Here is a 23,350-nt window from a genome sequence, read left to right as displayed (position 1 = left end):
GGCCTGGGTTTGTCCAAGTTGTCTCCAGACCAGATGAACAACACGTGGACTGGACCGCATGCAAGATGTGTTCTGCGTTCTGACTTGGTTTTCATCTAGCCAACGCCCTGTTGGTCAGTGACGTGTAAAATTACTTTGGACCACTGCTGCTGAGATTGTGCTTGCTTCCATGCTTCTGTCTATGCTTCCAAAAGCTGTGCACTGACCTGCCAAACTAATCCTGTGCCTCTGGTAGTGTCTGCTGGCGTATCTGACGGGCCCTGAACCCTCGTTGTCCGCCAGCGTGGCATCCCTTTGTCGCTCCCGGTGTCTTGTGCCGGCTGGCGGCGGCCGTCCCCCTGAGAGTGTCACCCTGCCGCCAGGTGTGGGAGGGCGCCGGGGACGCGGCGGCGGCCGTCCCCCTGAGAGTGTCCTCCTGCCGCCAGGTGTGGGAGGGCGCCGGGGACGCGGCGGCGGCCGTCCCCCTGAGAGTGTCCTCCTGCCGCCAGGTGTGGGAGGGCGCCGGGGACGCGGCGGCGGCCGTCCCCCTGAGTGTGTCACCCTGCCGCCAGGTGTGGGAGGGCGCCGGGGACGCGGCGGCGGCCGTCCCCCTGAGAGTGTCCTCCTGCCGCCAGGTGTGGGAGGGCGCCGGGGACGTGGCGGCGGCCGTCCCCCTGAGTGTGTCACCCTGCCGCCAGGTGTGGGAGGGCGCCGGGGACGCGGCGGCGGCCGTCCCCCTGAGTGTGTCACCCTGCCGCCAGGTGTGGGAGGGCGCCGGGGACGTGGCGGCGGCCGTCCCCCTGAGAGTGTCACCCTGCCGCCAGTTGTGGGAGGGCGCCGGGGACGTGGCGGCGGCCGTCCCCCTGAGTGTGTCACCCTGCCGCCAGGTGTGGGAGGGCGCCGGGGACGCGGCGGCGGCCGTCCCCCTGAGAGTGTCCTCCTGCCGCCAGTTGTGGGAGGGCGCCGGGGACGCGGCGGCGGCCGTCCCCCTGAGTGTGTCACCCTGCCGCCAGGTGTGGGAGGGCGCCGGGGACGTGGCGGCGGCCGTCCCCCTGAGTGTGTCACCCTGCCGCCAGTTGTGGGAGGGCGCCGGGGACGCGGCGGCGGCCGTCCCCCTGAGTGTGTCACCCTGCCGCCAGGTGTGGGAGGGCGCCGGGGACGTGGCGGCGGCCGTCCCCCTGAGTGTGTCACCCTGCCGCCAGTTGTGGGAGGGCGCCGGGGACGCGGCGGCGGCCGTCCCCCTGAGTGTGTCACCCTGCCGCCAGGTGTGGGAGGGCGCCGGGGACGCGGCGGCGGCCGTCCCCCTGAGTGTGTCACCCTGCCGCCAGTTGTGGGAGGGCGCCGGGGACGCGGCGGCGGCCGTCCCCCTGAGAGTGTCACCCTGCCGCCAGTTGTGGGAGGGCGCCGGGGACGCGGCGGCGGCCGTCCCCCTGAGTGTGTCACCCTGCCGCCAGGTGTGGGAGGGCGCCGGGGACGTGGCGGCGGCCGACTCGCGCCGCTGTCGCTCGGCCGCCGAGGTTGACTCCACCGCCGTCCAGCCGCCCCGCCCGGCCAGCGACAGCTCCAGCAAGCTCGACGATAACATCCACGTACGTGTCGTGTCTGCCGCCGGGGGCGCCACACGCAGCGGCCTGCTAGCCGCACGTCGCGTGGGACTGACACGGGAGTCATGGAAATCCGAGGGATGTGAATTAGCTTTGTGCTGGCTTAGAAACTAATGCCATGATGAACACATGTCGGTCGCTTTGTGCATTCGTTCACAGTAGGCCTTCTCTAGTCGCAAGAGCGTGCCTGGGTTATGCAGTGATGTTATATCATTCCCCTGCGTGGGCTGTGCGCCGGTCCGCACCGCTGATGTGTGTGCTGTCTGTGGCGGACATGTGGCCGCGAGTGTCGGAGTGTGCGCCCGGCCTCCCGCCTCCTCCGCCACCGGGCAGCGCGCGCGCGTGGGCGTGTGGGTGGATGGGTGGCGGGCCGGGCCCACCGTGTCGGGTGCGTGCCTCACCGGGTTCTGTGGGCCGGCAGCTGACCGAGGAGGGGTACGAGGGCGACGGTGACAACAACTCTGACTCGGAGCACGAGCCGGCCGAGCGTATCCTGCTGCCGGCCTTCTGGCTCATCCTGTACGTCTCGGAGGAGGCCGTCGACACGTTCTTCCACTGCAGGCGAGTGACGCTGCGGACCGGCGGCCGGACTGCCGGGTGCCGAGGACGCGGTGGTCTGAGTCCCGACGCCGCTGGGCTGTACGGGCGTGGCTGTAAGGCGCTGGGCGTTGCGGTTTAGTCAGGCAATCGCGTCAGTGCTTTTGTATATCAATAACGTATGCGTTTTCGAATTCAGCACATCCGTGGGAGTGAAAATATTGCAGGTTGTTTACATTTTGTTGTCTAAACTAACCATGGTGTGTGCGTCCCCGGTTCTCTTAGAAGGCTATGTGTGTCGGCCAGCATGTTACGTTTGCACGCGCTCGGGTGCGGGCAATCCGCCCCCCCCCAAGTTTAAAAAAAAATAGCTTCCGAAGGGTGCGGCGTAGCATCGCCAAACTTTGCGTAATTGTGGGCAATTTAGCAGCTCAGCATTGTGATAGGTAAGTAAATGACAGTCTTATCTGAAATGAAGATTTACCCTTTAAGGTTGCTGACCTCAGGCAGGTCAAAGTCAGACCGTGGTTGTCAGCGAAGGTAATACGCAGGGAATCGTTCAATCTTATGCGACAGGGGGGTGTTAGGCTAAGTCAGATACCTTTGAGATTTATATTGTGATGATTTCTTAGACAATTGGGCAATCGAATTTAGGATTGTGACTAATCCCATTGACCTTGGGTCAGCTACGAAGGTCAGACCGAGATAAAAACCAAGTCACTCTTTGACAACGCATATTGCTTTACAGGGTACTTTTTGCGTTTATTTCGAATCTCTTGGTCACAGGGACATCAGCAGACATATTATTTGAACTTCATGATGGTCAGAGGGGGTCACTGACATACAATGACCCCAATGGACCTTTTGTTTTTAGGAACATTCCGCCTAACGTAGTCCTTGCCCCCTATTTTTGTTGAAGCATTATACCAAATTTCGAAGGTTTTTTGGCTCATTTACCCTCTGAAGGTCAAATAAGGTCACTGGCCTGTCATTAATATCAGTGACTTTTTGCCTAGAAGTATGTGTAAAAAGTATGCGGATGAAATGTGGTCGCGTGACGTAACCTGAGGGCACTTCGGACACCAGTGTGGAGTTTGATCTTATTTGACCATCTTTGACCTGGCGGTTATGACCTAGGGACCTCACGATTTGGCACAAGTGAGTTTACATGCGGGCATGTAACCTAACCTGTGAATTTGGTGACTCCAGGTATGTTGATTTTCGATATATTGGAGGGTCAAATTGCTCCTTCCCTCACCCCAACCGAGCGTCTCGCATTCAACCGGCCACCCGGGCGCATGCTGCTGCGTCAGTGTGTTGTGCCATTCAATTGTCATCATCCTTTGCAGGTACCGACGTGAGGATGTCTGTGACAACAAAGCAATTCACGACCAGGTCATTGCCAAGATCAACCAGATATGCAAGGTGGTGAACCAGGTAGGTGGGCCCGTCTTCTGACCTTTCGGTCGTGCACGGAAAGGCGGGGCACACGCGTGTGTTGGCCATACCGTTCACCAGCCCCCCCCCCCGCCCCACACACACGCGCACAAACGCATAAGGTTTCATTTACGGCGTTTCCCAGAGACAGGCCTTTGCCGTGTGTCGTCGCTCCACGCCGCTGTCGGACACAGCGGCGCTTGCTCTTGAGGTCCAAACGACGTGCTGCGGGCGGCGGATGGGACCGTGGTGTGGCTGTGATCTGCCCGCCAGCGGTGCTCCATGGTCCAGTGACGCCCCGCCAGCGGTGTCTGCTGCGTCCCCGCTGTCCAGCGACGCCCCGCCAGCAGTGTCTGCTGCGTCCCCGCTGTCCAGTGACGCCCCGCCAGCGGTGCCTGCTGCGTCCCCGCTGTCCGGTGACGCCGGTCATGCCGCGAGTGCGCTGACGCTGCGGCCGTCGCTGCGGCAGATGCTGCTGCTGCAGGAGCTGGAGAGCTCCCGCTTCTGCGACAACCTGCTAGAGCCGGAATCGAGCGCCGACCTGTGGCAGGCGGATGAGCTGCATGGCCTGTCGGCCAGCTACAGCCGTCCGGGGGCCCACTCGCCGGATGGTCAGTAGATCCAGGACCGTGTGTGTGTGTGTGTGTGTGGGTGTGGGTGTGGGTGTGGGTGTGTGGGTGCGTGCGTGCGTGCGTGCGTGCGTGCGTGCGTGCGTGCGAGGGAGGGGGTGGGGGTGGGGGTGCGTCCGTCCGTCCGTCCGTCCGTGCGCGCGCAGGGCCCGGGTGTGCGCTGACCATGTGCAGTGCAGGTCGCATCCTTTGTAATTTAGATACGAGCGGCTCACCAGGGGCTGCCTGAAGCCATCTGTGGTTCATGGATTGGTGCTCCAAGGTCAACAACCATGCTGCCCCATAGCCATGGTGATCCCAGCCCGCTGACCTCGCCTATGCAGCCCGTGACTAAGGTTGTATCGGCGGCGCGGCAGTGCGGCGGCCGTGCCCGACAGCTGGTCCTTGTTGAGCCTCCGTGCCGTGCCGGCAGACCTCAACCGCCACTACCTGGAGGCCAACCTGAAGTTCCAGGCGGGCCACTTCGCCTGTCCGGTCACGTGGTGCGCCCAGTTCGCTCTGCACCCGCGCCTGCGCGGTCCGGCGCACGCGGCCGCGCCTGGGCTCGCCTACCTACGCCAGGCGCTCGAGACGTTTGCCGTCACCAACCGGCGCAACATGTTCGTCTTCAAGGACCCCAAGCTGGAGCAGGTGTTCTACCTCAGGTGAGAGAGCTGGAGCGCGGTGAGTGCGATTCGTGGGGGCAGGTGTCCAGGCAGACTGCGGAGTGTGTAACGCCCAGTGCCTGTGGGTCTAGCGACATAGTCACGCTCCTGGCTGCATGTGGTGCGATGTGCCACCATTGAGGCCCGGCCCTCTCGGAACAAACTACAGGCCAGTGCTCGCGCGTCTGGTAACTGTGTGTCGGTCTCGCTGACTGTCCGTGTGGCGCTGCGCCCTGCTGAGGCCTGTTCCCATGTGTGGGCAGGCTGCAGAAGTGCTGTGCGGCCAGTGCTCGCGCCGCTGGTGACAGTATGTCTCCTCCAGCTGTCTGTGTGGTGCTGCACCCTACTGAGGCCCGCTCCTCCTTGTGTGGGCAGACTGCAGGAGTGCTGCGCGGCCAGTGCTCGCGCCGCTGGTGACAGTATGTCTCCTTCAGCTGTCTGTGTGGTGCTGCGTCCTACTGAGGCACGCCCCTCCTTGTGTGGGCAGACTGCAGGAGTGCTGTGCAGCCAGTGCTCGCGCCTCTGGTGACAGTGCGTCGGCCCTGTCCCTGGACGAGCGTCTCTCGCTGCAGCCTGGCAGACCCAGCATCACCAGTCTCAAAGACGAGGTGGGCAATCGCTCGCAGGCAGGCCGACGGATGAGGGGAAGGAATTCAGCGAGTTGCTGTCGGACAGCCTGTGGCGCACAGTTGTATGATAATTTCAGCTGTATTAATATACGAATTTGCTATCGCGACGTGGGCTGATATTAAGGTCTGGTGGTTTTAACAGAGTACGTCCGGCGCAACATTAATTTGTTGTGCTTGTTGCGGAACTAGGAATGCTGATTCAACCATGTCACGGACACTGAATGCAGTGGGCAGCCCCCCCCCCCCCCCTCTCCAATATCCGGGCGATAGTTAATATTTACCCAATGGGGGTGCTTTAGAAAAAAAAATGCAAAAATAGCATTTTCCGTCCCGCTGAGATACTGTCACTGAAACATGTAAACGCTCGGCACTAATTGCTCTCATTCTAAAACCTGATATATGTTAATAAAGCCCACATTTTTTTTATCATATTTCAATTGGGTGTCTGCTAATATGCGCTTCAACCGTATTCGAGTTGGAGCTATCGAAGTTCCATGTCCCACGTTTGCGGGAGCTGCCCGCGAGATGCACGCGAGTTTCCTGGCAGATATGCACATCACTGTCTCATGCGTCACTGCCCAGACGACTGTCGTTCTCGTCTGCCCGTGAGTGTGGGCCCACCAGCTGAGCGTGCGCCCGTGCCGGTGTGTGCCACGCGGCGGAGGGCGCCGCTGACTGGTGGTGCGCTCCGCTCCGCAGCCGGCCCGGGGCCGCTGCACCTCCGTGGGCGAGCGGGAGACCAGCTCGCGAGCAGAGTCCGGCGAGGGCATCATGCTGATGGTGCACGGCATCACCGAGCCAGGTAACCCGCAGCGCTAGCAAACAGGTGCACGGCATCACCGAGTCAGGTAGCCTAGAGCGCTAGCCAACACGAAATCACCGAGCCAGGTAACCCGCAGCGCTAGCCACCAGCGCCGGGTGGGAGCGACTTTAACTCACGTCACTGGCGGAGGGCAGGAGGCGCCCCGCCCAGTGAGTCCCAGAGCTGGGCTGGAGCCGCCACGCGAAGATCTGCAGGCAGACCGGTCTCTCAGGAATCGAGCTATGCCCGGTTTGACCAGTTGAGGTCAAACAATGACATTCCGAATCTGATGGACCATAGTGCAAGCGAGCACAAAGCTGAAAATTTACCATTTTTGTTGGGAAGGACGACACATGTTGAGCCAAATAGGCACTGTGTCGTGCCCATCATCATATTTAGTGTCCAACTGTAGCCTGGGAACGATGTAAGGTCAGAGGCGGTAAGCGTTAGTCATCGACTCTATTGGACCATGACAGTGTTCTCATCCTAGCCAAAGTGGCTCGTGCGCCTGTAGATTATTACCTTATGCTGATTCCAGTTCCAAAAGTGTCATCTACTACCCATGAACAGCAAATGACCGGCCGTTGTCTTGTAAATGACTTTGCAAGCCCTTGGAGGCGGCTCATGGAGGCTCATGGATAAACTTATGCAATTGTTTTGTACACCAAAACATTGGTATACTTTTCAGGGAAAAGGACTGCTCCAGAAAACGAAATTTCTCTGTTGAGTAAACATGCTCCTTAACATGTGGGTATTTCATGGCGTCACCGTTCCTTGCACATTGATCGAGAGCCAGTTGACGGCCTAAAATCTGGACATCGGGCTCACGAATGCCAAATGCGAACGACTCGATCATTTACTGTGGCGTCATGGATGCCTGGGTGACCTTGAAATAGTCCCCGAAATGGTCTGCACATCTCCGTGGGCATGTTGCTCTGAAACTAGAGGGGTTTGGGTATAAAGAGGTGCAGGACTGTGAACTGCACCGAATGATCTTCAAGATGGCTATTTTAGTTCAAAACCCCATGCAAAAGTGAAACACTCCTTAACTTTGATTCTATGCATCTTAAGCACACATAAAATAGATACATTTTGGTCAGCCTTGTCCCAAATGCGATGCCGTGTCGGCCTGTGAGGCCGCTGATGATAGCGTCCCGACCGGCAGGCCCCAGCATTAAGGAGGATCTGGTGGAGCTGCTGTACAACCGGCTGGACGAGCGGCTTCTGGAGCTGTTCTCCAAGGCGCTGCTGCGAAACCCGCAGACCAAGCTGGCACCCGAGGACGTGCACTTCATCCAGCGGCCGGGGGCGCCGCCCGACCACAGCCTCAAGGTGACTATGTACCCGGCCACATCGTACGGACCACGGCGCCCGACAAGAGTGCCCAAGTGACGTACGTGAAATTGCAAATTGTGTCCGGTGACCACGGTCTCAAGGTGACCACATATCAGACGAGCGTTAGAATACTCTCCCACACGGCGTCGGCGGTAGGCGGGTCCACTCCGAGGGTGTGCGCCGTTACGTATTGGTCAGCTGTAGGCCGGTGTTAGAATACTCTCCCACACAGCGTCGGCGGTAGGCGGGTCCACTCCGAGGGTGTGCGCCGTCACGTATTGGTCAGCTGTAGGCTGGTGTTAGAATACTTTCCCACACGGCGTCGGCGGTAGGCGGGTCTACTCCGAGGGTATGCGCCGTCACGTATTGGTCAGCTGTAGGCCAATGAGCGGGCGCCAGCGCCGGCGCCGATGTTGCACGTGCCCCCAGTGTGACGGCTGGGCGCTCTGTCGCAGTTCACCCTGCCGCCGTCGGCCGTGCCGCACCTCGACTCGGTGGTCGGCTACCTGCGCAACAACCTGCTGCAGCTGCTGCACCAGCCCAAGTACACCGACAGCCGTGAGGAGAACCACTTCCGGGTGAGTGGCGACCGCCCCCGGAGCCTGGTGGGGCAGAGCGGCCGAAGATGGGACGGCCACCGCCCTCCGGAGGCGTTGGTGGCCTGTTGAGACTGGGTTCACATCTGTTCCAACTCATTTCCGTACTGTGAACCAGACTGGGAAGGGATGTCGGTGTGTTCGACGTTTCGTAGTGTGTGAACGGGACCGGCACTGAGCATGCGGACACGCCCGCTAACGTCTGGGCGGTGCGCGCAGGACTGGGGCAGCAGCGGGGACTCGGACATGTTCCTATACCTGCCGTCGGAGAAGCACGGCGGCCGCGGCATGGCCTGCGTCTCCCTGTCGACGGTGCGGCCGTCGGCGCCGCCACCGCCGCCGCCGCTGCCCCTGCTGGAGGCCGCCGCAATAGAGTGGACGCCCGCTCAGTTCGAGGCGCTGACCAGCACCAAGCTGTACGACCCACAACGGGACGGTGAGCAGCGTGCGTGCGTCGGTACCTGGTCACGCTGGCTGAGTGACGTGCTGACCGAGGCAACCGGCGGGGATTTGCTGTGTAGCTTGAAGTGCGCCGACGGCATTAACAGCGCGTTGATACTGACAGCCGTGTTGTTGTCCGGGTGTAGTACTGCCTCGGATGTGTTGAGCTGACTGAAAGAGATCAGCTGCTGTAAGTTCATACATCTAGTGAGGAGATGTGCACATACCAGTATCGTCAGTAACATGGAGACAGTTACCGCCTGACCGGGGGGCGTTTAAACATCGGCTTCTGCCTTCTGGTACGGTGGCGCCGCCGTGCGTCCGACCCTGCGGTGATAGGCGGTTGGTGGGATGATGATTAGAGGCCAGCATTTAACAAGCCCCGTTGAGTGTATTTCCTAACCTGCATATGTGTTGCCAGTGGCTCAGGATAACGGTGTGGGCGAATCGGAGAAAGGGCTTTCGGAGACGTAAATTGCAATAACGCGTCAGAGTTGTGTTTGCTAACCGTGACCTTGGCGCAGCCAGCCGTGCTGGGTTGGACCGCCGCGTCCGCCGCCGCCGCCTCACCATGTGTATGCAGCTGGCCTCTGAGGGGGCCCGGTCCTTCCTGGGCAGGTCCGGACGCCGTGCTGCTCCAGTTCAACATCTGGGAGAAGGGCCGTGCCAACCTGGCCTGGCTCGAGCCGCGCCTGCCCTCGGCCATCCGGTACGCGCTCTGGGACCGCTGCATGGTCTGCCACGTGCTGCCGCACGCGCCGCTGGAGGGCGCCGGCGGCCGCGATCTGGCGGCCGCACTGCGAGGTAAGTGGCGCGTGCCGCCGGCCGAGCCGGGCCCGCTGGGCTGGTGCTGGGCCCGCTGGGCTGGAGCCGGGCCCGCTGGGCTGGTGCTGGGCCCGCTGGGCTGGAGCCGGGCCCGCTGGGCTGGTGCTGGGCCCGCTGGGCTGGTGCTGGGCCCGCTGGGCTGGTGCTGGGCCCGCTGGGCTGGCGCCGGCCCTAGCGTCGGTTGGCCTGCCGCGGCAGCTGGGCGGCCAGCTCCTCTGATGTTTGTTTTTTCGTGGTGGCTTATCTCCTCACAGATGTCGGCCGCGTTTGATTTTGTCTAGTCATGGGAAATGCTTGTCTGGTCCTAATTTATGAATGCTTCTGTTTTGCAATACCTGGCTCGTATCGCACATTTCTTGCACAGTTGTCAGTTCGGTTGCGGTCGTACCGCAGTTTTTTGCGATGATTATTGACTCCTCTCACCCACCCCCTCCTCCACCCACCGTATGTTCCACCGCACGGTCTGCCGTGTGGTCCCCACAGACCGCACGTGATCTGCGCCGCATACCCTGGGGTGGCGTTGGCTGCCGTGCGCTCGCGGCACCTCTGGTTGCCAAGCCCGCTTGCTTCGGCCGCTTCCCTGCCGGGCGCCGTGCTCCATCTGGCGACATTCCTCCCGAGCTTGCATGTTCTGGGACAGGTTGACCGGTGCCTGACACCCTCATCTCTCGGATTTGGACGACATTTTGTCTCAGGGGGGGGGGGGGGGTAATCCACAGCGATGGAAGTGTCGGGAACAGTACCAAGTCTCTCGGTTCACACGTTTGAGAGTTATGGCCTCCGGCAGTTCCGTGTCACGTCGCTGCAGGGGTGTTTTCGACAGGAAATTTGTCCGCTGCGACGGACGGAAACTAGGCAAATCGACGTACCTACGGACCGAGTAAAATCTAATAAACGCACAAACGACACTCGCTACACCGCGGTGCATACATCTGTGGCAGTAAAATGGTGTCAGGTATGGAGAAGGCGTTGGGGGTTATGTCCCAAGTGATGTTGGCATTTGTCCCTACAACTTGAAAACCTGTTTCTATGTGTAGACCAGAATGGAATTACTCGATCGAAAAAATGGAGTGGCTGCCTTAGTCATCGAAAGCTATGACCTAAGCTTATAATTACGGCCCTAAGTAGTCATTAGATTTCGCGACATCACCTGGCTTTCGGCGGCGCAGCGGCGCCTGACTCCAGCTGCTCCGGCGTTTCTCGCTGGGGCGGGCGAGAGGACTGAGGGATGTAGGTCGGCCTCATGACAGACAACGGTATCTGCTGGGTGACTTTGTCGGTGATGAAGTTTGGCAGTGGACTTGTGTGTGCATTGTGAAACGCTAAAAACATCCACATTGCGCGCGCCCATTTCCGGAGACACAAAACCAGATAGAGGGATGGAGAGACACATACCGAACTTGAGCAAAACTTACTATTTTTCTTACAGAAGCGCAGCCCAGCAGCAAACAAGGCAAAATAATCACATTAACACTGTACAGCTCTCTATTTCCGCTTTCTATATAGTCTACTTCCGCAGACTTGGGAACCACATGTGGCTGAGACTTTTCGCTACATTCCACGGCCTGGTGGCGTTGGTGGTACTGTAAAAGGAGCACTGTTGACAAAAGGTCTGAGGCGACCAGATACTGGCCACATGTTATGGGCGTAGGTATTTTTTTGTCCTCGCGTGGGAGTTTGAAACCACCAGCAATCTTTGCTTGATAGAAAAGGGGAGGGGAGAAAGCTAGTGGCCCATGCTTCCTGCTTATGCACTAACGGAACTATTAGAGGCACCCAGCCATTCCCCGGGTCGGCTGATCAGCCTGCTTCAGATGCGTTCTGGTTAATACAATAAACCTAACAATCCGCGAACTGTCACGCGCGCCTGGTAACAATGTTCGGATTAGGTGTAGTACGCAGAGGTTGAAACTGGGGAGTTTAAAACGGCTTTCGTGTGAGCTATTGATTGGAACTTCCGTGGTTGGCTCTTTTTTTTCTTCGAAGAAAAGAGCACTGTTTTTGACGCACCGTCGCGAGGCTGTGTGGAGCTTGCTGTCGCCTGTGCGGTAAAAGCGTGTCAGGTTTCAAGAGGTCCGGTTTCGTACGGCTCTGCACATGTATGTGCGTCAGGTCAGTCTGGTTCCTGACTGTTGGTGATTTTCTAAGTGTATATGTATATCCGTCCCGCACATGTAAATGCCGTGCGTATCAACCCATGGCTGTTATGAATGCATCCACATGGTTTACTTTCACATGAAAATGTCTTCAAAGACAAGTCAACATTAGAAAATACCCATGCAACCCAGGTTAACAAATTTGGCTAAGGCTTTACATGCTGAATGTAATCGCGCATTTTTTATGCATTTCGCGGCAGGTTGCATTGCATTTTCCTTGCATTGTTCTCTTTTTTGAGCTTGGTGTGCCGTGCCAAGTGTACATTGTCACAGGCGTGTGTATCGTCCCTGAGAAGCTCTGGCAGAACATGTCGTCAAAACTCGAGAGCTGAGGGTGTAACGCGGTCCTTCGGATCGGCCGATGCGTCCTGGAACACCCCGGCTCGCACGGCGCCACCAGCTCTCAGGCTGCGCACACTGTACACTGTAGGCCGCACTGGCTGTGGCCGGCCGGCGCTGTGGCCGCCGCTGCGCAGTAGTAACTGGCGCGCGGCTGCGCCCGGCCGGCAGGCGCGCCGCCGCCGCCGCCGCCGCCGCCGCCTCCGCTCCGCTCCATGTCGTTGTTTGAGTCGGCCGTCGGCCGGGGGCCGGCCCGCCAGGCGGACCCCGCTCCGGCCATCGTTCTGACGACGCCGCCGCCCGCCCGTGAGTGGCATGACACCGCATGGGGCCGCAGCTGGCCGGCTAGTGGGGGCGGGCAGACCTCCGGCAAGCTCAGCACGCGGCGCCGGCCGACTGGTGAGGGGCGAACCAACCCTCGGCCAAGCTCAGCACGCGGCGCCGGCCGCTGCTGCTGCTCCGTCTGTGGGGGTGGGCGCGGGGCGGGCCGCGCGGTCCTGCTCTCAGTGCCCGGCTTGGTGTCCAGCTAGCAGGCGGCCGTGCGTCAGCTGTGCCGGTCTCTGTCAGTACTGCCAGGCATTGTTTAAGCCATAGCGGTCCGCGTATGAGAGGCTGTAGCGGTCCGTGTCTGAGCTCTAGTGGTCCATGTCTGAGCTGTTGTGGTCCATGTCTGAGCTCTAGTGGTCCATGTCTGAGCTGTTGTGGTCCATGTCTGAGCTTTAGTGGTCCATGTCTGAGCTTTGGCGGTCCATGTTTCAGTTGTAGTGGTCCATGTTTGAGTTGTAGTGGTCCATGTCCAGGCTGTAGCGGTCCATGTTTGGGCTGCAATGGTCCGTGTCTGGGCTGCCCGGCCACGCCACTGACTGGAGCCCGGCCGAAGCGTGGGCAATGTGTGATGGCTCGTTGGCTCGTAGGGCTGAGAGAGGTGCCACAGGTGCATCGGGTGTCGCTATTAAATCATGCAAACATTTGTCCTCTGGCTGTTGGTGTGCAGCGCTTCACTGAAAGGCGACTGCGATAGGACTAGCCCGCCTGCGATGATCCGTTGGATGCAGCTGATAGGGACGGCAGTGATCCGAACGTGCGTAAGCCAGATAGCGGGTAGGGCAGCGCGTAAATCATGCGGTGCTCCCAAAATGTGAACGATGCGTGCAACGCATGCGGCACGCCATGTGCGCATCTCTCACTGCTGGAATAACGCCGCGTGGCTTGCGCGGCGTCCTCCGGGCTACCTGACGCACGCGTTCCGGGATCCATGGTCTCGAAGCTATGCACGTCTCCGTTGGTACTTTTAAACCTGGAGTGAGGTTTACGCCGCCGTCATCGCATGGTCTTGCTGGATGCATAAGAAAACGTGGTCGGTGCCACTGTTGGTCTGTGTTTAAAAAAACGCTCTTCACGCTCGTCGTGGCATGCCATAACAATATGTGCACGCGAGGAATTGTTTACTATCAGAAGTGCTGGTCTTAAATCCAGTAAACATTGTAAACGGTTAATGGAGAACAACAATGTCCGTAAAGCAATACCCCGTATATGTGTATGTCTGCTGCGGTGCGTCAATCAGCCTGCCTTAGTGAGGACTCCCGTTATTGATGTGACGGTGCTGTGCCCCACCAGTCTGTGAGTTTGCCCCAGTGAGGCCTCTCGTGATTGATGTGACGGTTCTGTGCCCCACCAGTCTGTGAGCTTGCCCCAGTGAGGCCTGTCGTGGTTGATGTGACGGTTCTGTGCCCCACCAGTCTCTGAGCTCTGGCCTGGGTTAACACACAACACGCCTGGCACGGGCGATGGGTATGTAACAACTAACTGTCAGTCCAGACCTGTCTGGGACCCGGCGGGTCTCTGTGCTGTGGTGGACCGCTGACACCGCCCGGTCAACAGCGACACCACCCGGTCGGCAGTGACACTTCTGGGCGGTCACGGGGTGCGTCCTGGCTGGGCGGCTCGCTGGACTCTGTAGTGGACCGCTGACACCGCCCAGTCAGCAGCGACACCTCCGCGCGGTCACGGAGTGCGTCGCGGGCTGGACGGCTCGTTCGACACTCGCCCCAGCCGCCTCCCCCGGGGAAGTGCATGTAGAGAATGGCCGGCTAGCATCACCGACGGAGCCTGCCGAGCTATCAGGGTGCTGAGGGCGCAGCACCGCCGTAGGTGGGGTTGGCTCTCACAGGAGACGGGCTCTTCTGAGCGCTGCCGATGACGTGTCTGTCGTCCCCCGTCGTCCGCCCCCGGGAGCACGCACTCACCACCGACTAACGGGACACCGTCCGGGCGTGGCTGCTGCTGAGCAGCTACGCGTGCCTAGCGCAGCACACGGCCGTCCACACGGTCGCTGCAGGCTCCTGCCGGTCACCGCCAGCTGCAGCATTAAGGTCGCCGGTCCCCCCCCGGCACCGGGAAATGCGTGCCCAGAGTGCCTAGGCGAGGCTGCGGCTGGTCTGGCGCTGGCTGGCGCTCGGCGGCGCAGCTGCTCGGCGGCGTCGCTGGCGCCTGTTGCCGGACCCGCCGGCCCGGCGTCGCTTCGGTCGTCCCCTGAGCTGACGGCCGTACCGTTCCAGCGGGCCGCGCGCCGGACGAGGCGGCCGGCTCCAGCCTGGCCCGCTTCCTGGACAGACGCATCTCGTCACCGGTGACCCAGCTTCAGGTCAGTCGGGGGCGAGCCCCGCGGGGCTGCAGCCGGCGGCTGTCGGCCGGGACGGCTCTGGACGGAGGCCAGCGCGCCCTGCTGGTGGGCCCTGATGGTCGGGCCTGCCGCTCAGGCCGGGCCCCTGTGACGCGCACCGGGCGGATCACGCGCCAGCTGAGCTGTCTGGCAGGCCGTCTGTGGCCCTGTGCTACAGACCACGCCACAGCCCGGCTTCGGTGTCTTGCGCCGATGTCTTTTTATGCTCAAAGCACGATGTGTAGCTTGTGCGACCCAGCATTTCCAGGATTTCATTGCCGAAGTCCTCACCTTGTGTTTATGATGCTGCCTCAGACGTGTGCTCTCATCGAACGGAATCAAATGTAATCCCAGAATCGATTCCCTGTTGCTGGACTTTGATTCCGCTTACTTTCCACTATTTATTCAGCGATTTATTTTAGTAATGTTCAGAATTCATTTTATAATGTCCAGAATCAGATACAAGACGTGTCAGATTCAGATTGGGACTCAGGCTCAATTTTACCATAAACGAAAATTTTAACATTCATGTTTGTTTTAGCAAGTTTGGGATTCAACCCAAGTGGCGGAATCCATTTCACCCAGCCGGTACCAAGCACTGGTCTGGATGCTGCGCATGCAGTGTTTTTTTCTCGAATAATCCAAAAAATCCAGACTTCTCAAGGCACTTCCGGATCGTGCCATTTCCAATAGTGTCGAATAGACGATTTTCTCTCCCGGCACATCAAATGAGATGCCTTTATTGATGCCGCTGTTTGGTAAAGGTCTTTGGTAAAGTTCATCTTTGCTCGCTGGGCAAAGGTGGACTGGTTGTCGACATCGTTCACAGCTAACTACGACAAACATCCGTGCTGTTCGTGCATTTGAGGGGCGTTGCATTCAGAACTATGCACAGCTGACTAGCACAGCTAGCCGCGTCAGTTATCCGTGCTTGTGTATCTGGCGGGGGTGACATGCAAGATCACTTGCCTCGTCTTTCCTTGAGAAGCGACCAAAAGTCTTTCGAGCCGCGCTGTATGACTGGACAAATTATCCAAAACATTCGTGTTCATTTCTTGCCAGCATAGCCACGGCTCCCTCCGTATATATATATATATATATATATATATATATATATATATATATATATATGTCTATACATATACATATATTTATATTTATGTACATATATATTTATATAAACTGATAGCATACGGAATAAGCTTTCATTCTACCCGCAGATAGTGCACTTCCCTATCTATCTAGAATAGCTTTGTCTGCACATGATACAGGCCATGCTCTGTTGGCAACTTTGTGCGTTGTTTCGGTATCGTGGACCATCGGGGCTCTCAGTGGCAATGTCTGTTATCACCTATCATCCTGGCATGCATATTTCTAAAACTTACATGGTGCTACTTGGTTTTATTTGCATGGATTAGCCCGTCTCATAGTTTGCATCTCGACTGAATGTCACGCCTTTGAAAGAGATCCGAGAACTCTACCTGGCGTGGGCACCACGTACGTAATACCTTCTGATTGTGATGGCTGTCCTGGTGTCTGATCTCAACGGCCCTCACTGTCTGATCCGTGTGTTTGAGCCGTGCCTGCTGCGTTCTGGTCTGCGCGCAGCAGGAGCGTCGGCGCAGCGTCGCCAGCTCTGCTCCCCTGGACGGCTCGCCGCTGTCGCTGGTAACTATGCCGGCTTGGCACGTGTGGAGCGCGCTGCACCTGCTGCACCAGTCGCTGCCGCCGCCGCCTCCGCTGTTTGCATGCACAGTGCTACCGCCCCCGGCTTGCGCGGGCAGTACTGCTGTCTGGATGTTGACCTGACTGCAAGCTTCCGAAGGCTTCCAGACTGGTCTCTGTAGGCTTTGTAGTGCTACGGCTATGGCTCATTGATGAAGGAGCCATGCCCCGTCTGAGTTGAACTGGACCCGGGATATGTATTGGTTGAACTTGGGAACTGGTTGTGGGTTTTTTCATCTTCCCCGCTGCATAGTGCATACTTCCCTGGTCATGACTGCTGATTGTGGAATGCAATTGCTCGTCAATCGCTTGCTTTCAAACAGGCTCACAATGTTTAACGCATTTTTCACTAAGATGTGGATGCACACGAAAAATTATGTATTGCTGCCATCATTACCGGATGTGTGTGAAGGCGCTGGGCCTACCAAAAAATCATTTTTTGCTAGTTGTGGGGCACTTTGCGGCGGCTTACTTTCGTGATTCATGGGATGACGTTCTCGGTAACAAATTACAGCGCCACATTTCTGCAGGGTGTTAGCCTCAACACTGACCCCATTGGGAGGCGAGTACTACCTGGTATTTGTCATTTTCATAACGACAACGTTTTGTTACCTAACTTTGCGGTGAAGGACAGAAGGCAAAGGTGTTGATATCATTTATTGTTCGTGATATGCTGAGGTTGATGAACTTCTCTTGGACTCTGAATGTTCTGGTGTTGAAAAAAATGAATGAAATGAAAAAATGAATGTATGTTCTTTTTAGATCACTAATGCCGCATATGGTGTATTACTTTGTTAAGTTGCCATTTGTGATCCCATGCGTGACATGATGGCCCAGAAGTGAGCCGATTATGTTTTTTTCAGCAAGCAAAGTCCTAGCGAATGTAATAAAAGGAATTAAAATATTTTTTAAATGTGGAAACCAGTAGGACTCCCACGCGGTAGTGTATGAAATGCTCCCAAATAATTTCTAGAGGCTGAATCATGGCTGGCAGACACGATTGCACTGCACGATTTCGGATATTTATCGCTCGCTTTTGTGAACGTCCTGTAATTGGAGTGCATTCTATGTGAAAATCGTCATTTAAAGTGAGCTGATTTCCTGCTGTTGATTGCCGCCTTTAACGCCCAATCTCTTAGTTTGTGCGACTACTGGTCTATTCCCGCTGCATCACGGCATTGTGTATGCTGCTGTTGCCAGCAAGGCAAACAGTGTGCTGCCGCAGCTGCGCCGGTGCGGGAGTTCCACTGGCGTGGTGTGGCGTGTGTTTGCTGCCGCAGCTGCGCCGGTGCGGGAGTGCCATTGGCGTGGTGTGGTGTGTGCCGCTGGCCTGCATTGGCGGGGCTCAGCGTCACGTGTCTGCCCTATGTGGTGTCGAGGACGACACTAACAAACTCCGCACCGACTGTGCATGATGGCCCTGGGCGGCTGGAATCCCGAGGGAGATATGGTTGTGTTCTTGCGGAAGGTGCTTAGCTGTTTGGCTAATGGCGCTCGTGCGATGCATTTCTTGTACCACTGGTGACACAACTCCTCGAGCTTGTGCGCTGTCGGCTTTGTGGGCAGCAAATGATAATCACCTACCGGCAGTGCACCAGGAGTAGCTGGAAAAACAGTTGACGACTGAAAGCTTTCGTAAAGGGATCTCAGTATGAACGATACTGACTGGACCCGCCGTTAACATTCATATTGCAATCACTTGCGCCTGTGGCCAACCTCCGTAGAGCCGTCCCAATCATTCCTAGTGGTCATGATCAGGAGGCATCTTCAGTAGGGATGGCGTGATCGCTTGGCCACTGTCATGCGTGATAGTTTCAGCCCTAACATCCCTAGCGGTAGACCAGGCCGAACCGTGCGACATTCTCGAACAAACCGGCTTTGGTCATCTCCCATTTTAACGAGGTGATGTTTGCAATGCTGTAGGTTAGTGATTATTGTTTGTCTACCCAAGGTCCAAAATTTGCGTGTTCTTCAACATATATTGGTCATATGCGTCGTGCAGTGCACATCCATCAATGTCCGCCGCGCTCAGCGGCTTCAACCGCGTGCATGTCGTGCAGGACGCGCCGTTGGGCTCGGGCCAGTCCACCCCGCGCACCGCGGGGGAGGCCACGCCACTGCGCTCCATGTACGGTGACGACCTGCGCCGGTGGCTGGAGTTCGGAAGCGATCTGAGCGTGCCCAACCTGCGGCGCCACGCAGTCCAGCTGAGCAACAGGTCAGACACCGCCTCGCCCCGGCCGGGAGGGAGCGGCGCTCGGGGCAGGCCGAGCGACGGCGGCCGGCCAGACGGCGTCGCTGACGACCCAATGTCAGGGTGATGTCTGTGGCGAGAGCAGCGGGGTTGGCTGGCCGCAGTCGCGGTGCGGCATTGGTGACGCGTCTCAATGGTGCGGCTGGCAGCGGGGCCCTCACCCGCCGGTTCGCGCCGTCACGTAGATAACCGGAACAGTGTCGGCTCCTGGTACAGCTGACCACGCTGCACAGTTCCCTTGCACTAGACTGTCGACCCACTGTGCGTTAGCCTGCTGTCGGCGCCAGCCTCCGGCCACCAGCGCCAGCCGGCAGCCGTTGTGAGCCGGTCGGCCGGCGTGACCGACAGGTACACGGTGGGCGCGTTCCTGTCGGGCCTGATGCGGGTGGTGCAGGAGGAGTGCCCTTCGCTAAGCTGCCACCTGTGCCGCGCCACCGAGGCCGGCCCGCACGTGCTCTGCGACGTGGCAGAGGTGGACGGCGACAACTGCGACGGACTGATCCTGGTCGGCCACGGATACAGAGACGACTGTGCGTACCAGCTGCCGCCCGACCTCGGCCACCGGCCGGCCGCGTACCGAGAAACGCTGGCGTCGGCAGCATTCGGTGGTCATGAGCTGTTGACATACTGATAGCGTTACTGCTGAGACAGAGCTGGCCTCATGTGAACGGTCGAGACATTTGCTAATACGAGACGAAACTTGTAAGAATGTGTACGCCTGCAAAGAAAGAAACATCTCCGATACGTTTTATGGCATGGTTGATCATTCCACTGCGGCTGAGTTTCACCGTTAATGTGTCATACTGGGGTGACTTCCGCTCCAACCAGCATCCGGGGGCTGTCCGTCCACCGCTGCCGCCTCCATTAAGGGGGCGCTTGTGGGCGGCATCTCGCGCCGTGACGGGTTCGCTCTCTGTGTGCGGCAGACGCTGCGCGTTGGCGCACCGTCTGACGGGATCGCTCTCTGTGTGCGGCAGACGCCGCGCGGTGGCGCAAGGTCTGACGGGCTCGCTCTCTGTGTGCGGTAGACGCGCGCGCTGTGGCGCACCGTCTGAGCTTCAGCGGCCAGCTGCAGGGCTCGGGCTCTACCGAGGGCGGCGCGGCGCAGTGTTCGTCTGTGCCGCCGTCGCCCGGTCCGGCCAGCGCCGGCCTGGTGTTCCGCTCGCCCGGGGAGACGGCTGGCTCGGCCGGCCCACCGCCGCCCCGACAGAAGCTGGCCTGGGCGCGCGTCCATGACAAACAGGTGGGCGCCAGCCTCGGCGGCAGGTGGTTGCCGACCGACGCTGGGAGGTGGGAGGTGGGCGCCGGCGGGATTTGGGCACCAACCGCCGCTGGGAGGTGGGAGGTGGGCACCGGCCGCCGCTGGGAGGTGGGAGGTGGGCGCCGACCACCGCTGGGAGGTGGGAGGTGGGCGCCGGCGGGAGGTGGGCACCAACCGCCGCTGGGAGGTGGGAGGTGGGCGCCGACCACCGCTGGGAGGTAGGAGATGGGCGCCGGCGGGATGTGGGCGCTGACCGCCGCTGGGAGGTGGGAGGTGGGCGCTGACCCGGCGGTCATGGCACGGGACGGGTGTTTGCCAGGCGTGCTTGTGCTCCGCGTATAGCCTGTGAGGGCCACCGAAAAATGTCGGGGAGGAGTCTCCTGTGGCCGTTCAGTACGACAGCGATGGTCTACATAATCTATAGCTGACTTGCGTACCCGGAAGCGGCATGTCTCACTTCCATTGCAGAACCTCTGCATCGCGACAGTTGCCCACACACGTCGGGCACCTACAGTAAGGAGATCGTTGGCACCACCGCGTTCTGCTTGCTGTGGGCCACCAGCGGACGGCACCGGCCGGTCGACACTGGCCGCCTACCCACCGTCTGTGGGCTGGTGTTGGCCCGATGCTGTGATGACGGCTGGCCTCGCTGTTCATGCCGGCGGCGTCAGCTGTGCCCGTCCAGCGGACCACCGCCGTCCGCTGCCCACTGACCCGCACCCCCGCCCAGGTGGAGCTGTACACCTACAACTGGCCCAAGGAGAAGTGGGAGCACCTGCACCACAAGAGCTCGGACCTCTGTCAGTGGACCAACGCGCGCTGCTCCCTGCTGCACTCAATCGTTGCGCAGAAGCTGGGCCTGTTTCATCACCAGCCGTTCACCAGGCGTCACGACCAGTCCACCGACCAGGTACGGCTATATCACCAGTTCACCGACCAGGTACGGCTATATGCCAGTCCATCGACCAGGTACGGCTATATCACCAGTCCACCGACCAGGTACGGCTATATCACCAGTCCACCGACCAGGTACGGCTATATCACCAGTCCACCGACCAGGACGGCTATATCACCAGTCTACCGACCAGGTACGGCTATATCACCAGTCCATCGACAAGGCGTACGTCGAGCCATGGACCCACTGTCGTCTGGTGCCCTGGTGGTATGCAAAACATATCAACTACCCGCCAGATCTATCCTATACAGCTGCTCGTCTAGGTCGATATATTTCGCTGCGCATTTTGGTCATTTAAGTGTGGTCATATTGCGCCCATGTGCTTGAATGCGAGGTCACAGCCGGCTTGGTCGCTCCCGACGGGACATAACGCGCGGGCCGGCCGTGCGCAGGGGACCAACATCTACCAGAACCAGATGTCGCACATCGTGCAGCTGATCCGGCAGGCGGCGCCACCGTCGCAGCCGGCGGGGCCGCATCGGCCCGGCGGCGGTCGGACCAGGCTCTTCACCGAGACGCTGCGGGACTGCAAGCCGGGCCCGCTGCCGCCGCCCGGCCCGGCCGCCGACGCCGTGTGCCGCCACGGCCAGCAGCTGACCGAGGTGTACCGCGTCAACAGGAAGGGAGGTCAGTGTAGCGAACGGAGGGCGGCGGCCGGGGGATCGCCTTTGAACGCGCTGATGGGTCTGACGATGGTGGCCGAGTGCACGGCGAGGGGTCGTTTACATTGCCACGTGCCGTCAAATGTGACTGGTTTGCTTAGTAGTTTGAGAAAGAAGCAACTAAGTCTAGCTTGGCTAGTCCAAACTGCTCCGACCGACAGCCCCGCCGTCTGTGTGTGCACAGACGAACAGAAGAAGTTGTACCACCAGTGCCAGACGCTGGAGTCGCTCGACAAGGACTCGACCATGGAGAGTTTCGTGCGTCTTCTGAAGGGCTCCGGCCGTCTGCTGCACTTCTGCTTCACGCCGCTACTGCTGCTGCCGTCCTGGCGCTGGCAGACGGCCGTCACGCGCGACCAGGCGCTGCTGACGGCGCGCGAGCTGGCGGCGGCGAGCGCGGCGCGCGCCGGCCGGCCGCCGCCGCGCGTGCGCCACCCCTCCGAGACGTCGTGCCGCTCCGGCGGCCGGCCGTCTCCCCGCCTGCGCCGCCAGGCGGCCGACGAGCGCTGGCACGAGACCCTCTGCACGCTGCTGCTCGGCGAGTACCTGCAGTACCTGCAGAAGATGGGCTTCCTGCCGCTGCAGTACGGCCTGAAGGGGCCGCGCCGGCCGGAGGCGGCCGAGCCGGCCGTCGTCGCATACCTGTACAGGGTGATCCTGGGCGGCGGCGGCTACCTGCTCTTCCAGATCGGCGTCGAGGAGCCCTTCTTCTACGTCAAGCTGTACGCGCTGGAGGGGCTGCGCGTGCGGCTGCGCGGCCGCGCGGCGCCCATCAACCCACAGGTCAGCCGCCGACGGGGGGCGGGGCGACACGCCGCGCTCTCTGCCGCTGGCGGCGGCTGGGTCAGCCGCGGCATGTAACGCCGGGTACTGTGAGGGTTTTGCTGTACTTTGCGGTGGGGTAACGCTTCATTTCACGAGCTCATTTGCAGTATGTTGTGCTGCCCCCCTCCCCCGTGACATTCGAAGAGGTGGCGCTGCCTCACGGGTGCCTCTCCGTGTCCAACCGCTCGTTCGGCTGCCAGTCTGGCCGGCTGCCGGCCGCTGGTCTGACGCCGGCCGCTGTCCGGGCAGATGGTGCAGAGCTACCTGGCCGATTGTGACGACATCGGCCGCTGGTCTGACGCCGGCCGCTGTCCGGGCAGATGGTGCAGAGCTACCTGGCCGAGTGTGACGACATCCGGGCGCACACCCACCTGCACTCGTACATGCACGACTACCACCTCCGCATGATGCAGCAGTACGTCGGCGGGCGGCCGCTGCTACTCCGCCAGGGCCTGCACATCATCTCCTTCCTGGAGGACTTCTACAACTACTACCCCAAGGGGCCGACGCACGCGCGCAACTTCATGGCCACAGGTGGGACGGCCGGCCGTGCGGCACGCGCTCGGCTGTGTGGTGTCGCTGTGTCCGCTCGTGGGTATGGCCCGGGGCGTGATGTGCTCTGCCCAGGGCACCGGTGCCAGTGCCGGAGCACCAAGGCTGCATCGTCGCCACCAGCGGGCTCGCCGACATGAGGTTTGGGTTTGATGGTGATGACGCGCCGGTGTGTGGGCCGTAACGCCGTCCGCGCCGCCGCCAGGCTCGGTCACGTTCGAGGAGCAGACCTCCACCACACCGGACCAGCTGTACAACTACCTGCTGACGCACGAGAAGCGCTACAAGATGCGCGTGCTGCGGATGATCCCGCTGTTCGAGGACAGCGGCGAGGAGACGGTGAGTGATGCCGCGTGGAGCCGGCTCTCAGCAGAGAATGGGCTTGCGAAAGGCCGGCCCACCGCGAGAGAGGTCGGTGTTTGGTTTGGTGTCAATCTGGCGTGATGTGCGCCGGGCGCCACTAGCGCCACGGCTACCGAGCGCTAGCGCGGCGGCTAGTGC

At 59.9% G+C, this 23,350-nt stretch overlaps 1 protein-coding gene across 1 annotated transcript in view; it reads left to right on the top strand.

Moving 5' to 3' along the window:
* Positions 1–1,440: 1,440 nt before the first annotated feature.
* LOC119111390 (KICSTOR complex protein SZT2) overlaps positions 1,441–23,350 on the top strand; it is a 29,864-nt gene continuing 7,954 nt past the window's right edge. The window contains exons 1-23 of the mRNA XM_037235202.1: positions 1,441–1,568; positions 2,005–2,144; positions 3,470–3,557; positions 4,027–4,168; positions 4,599–4,830; positions 5,318–5,438; positions 6,159–6,261; positions 7,427–7,593; positions 8,052–8,174; positions 8,412–8,628; positions 9,252–9,437; positions 14,512–14,597; positions 16,224–16,283; positions 18,401–18,558; positions 18,943–19,124; positions 19,623–19,837; positions 20,586–20,765; positions 21,203–21,437; positions 21,657–21,803; positions 21,917–21,921; positions 21,965–22,255; positions 22,618–22,831; positions 23,055–23,188. Of these exons, the coding sequence (XP_037091097.1) occupies positions 4,027–4,168; positions 4,599–4,830; positions 5,318–5,438; positions 6,159–6,261; positions 7,427–7,593; positions 8,052–8,174; positions 8,412–8,628; positions 9,252–9,437; positions 14,512–14,597; positions 16,224–16,283; positions 18,401–18,558; positions 18,943–19,124; positions 19,623–19,837; positions 20,586–20,765; positions 21,203–21,437; positions 21,657–21,803; positions 21,917–21,921; positions 21,965–22,255; positions 22,618–22,831; positions 23,055–23,188 (3,198 nt within the window). The 5' untranslated portion in view covers positions 1,441–1,568; positions 2,005–2,144; positions 3,470–3,557. The remainder of the gene's footprint in view (positions 1,569–2,004; positions 2,145–3,469; positions 3,558–4,026; positions 4,169–4,598; positions 4,831–5,317; positions 5,439–6,158; positions 6,262–7,426; positions 7,594–8,051; positions 8,175–8,411; positions 8,629–9,251; positions 9,438–14,511; positions 14,598–16,223; positions 16,284–18,400; positions 18,559–18,942; positions 19,125–19,622; positions 19,838–20,585; positions 20,766–21,202; positions 21,438–21,656; positions 21,804–21,916; positions 21,922–21,964; positions 22,256–22,617; positions 22,832–23,054; positions 23,189–23,350) is intronic.

The sequence above is a fragment of the Pollicipes pollicipes genome, unplaced genomic scaffold (assembly GCF_011947565.3).
Source record: "Pollicipes pollicipes isolate AB1234 unplaced genomic scaffold, Ppol_2.1 Scaffold_7261;HRSCAF=8764_pilon_pilon_pilon, whole genome shotgun sequence".
In the NCBI taxonomy this organism is placed as follows: Eukaryota; Metazoa; Arthropoda; class Thecostraca; order Pollicipedomorpha; family Pollicipedidae; genus Pollicipes; species Pollicipes pollicipes.
Note: the sequence above shows the minus strand (reverse complement) of the source record. Positions and strands in the feature narration are given on the sequence as shown.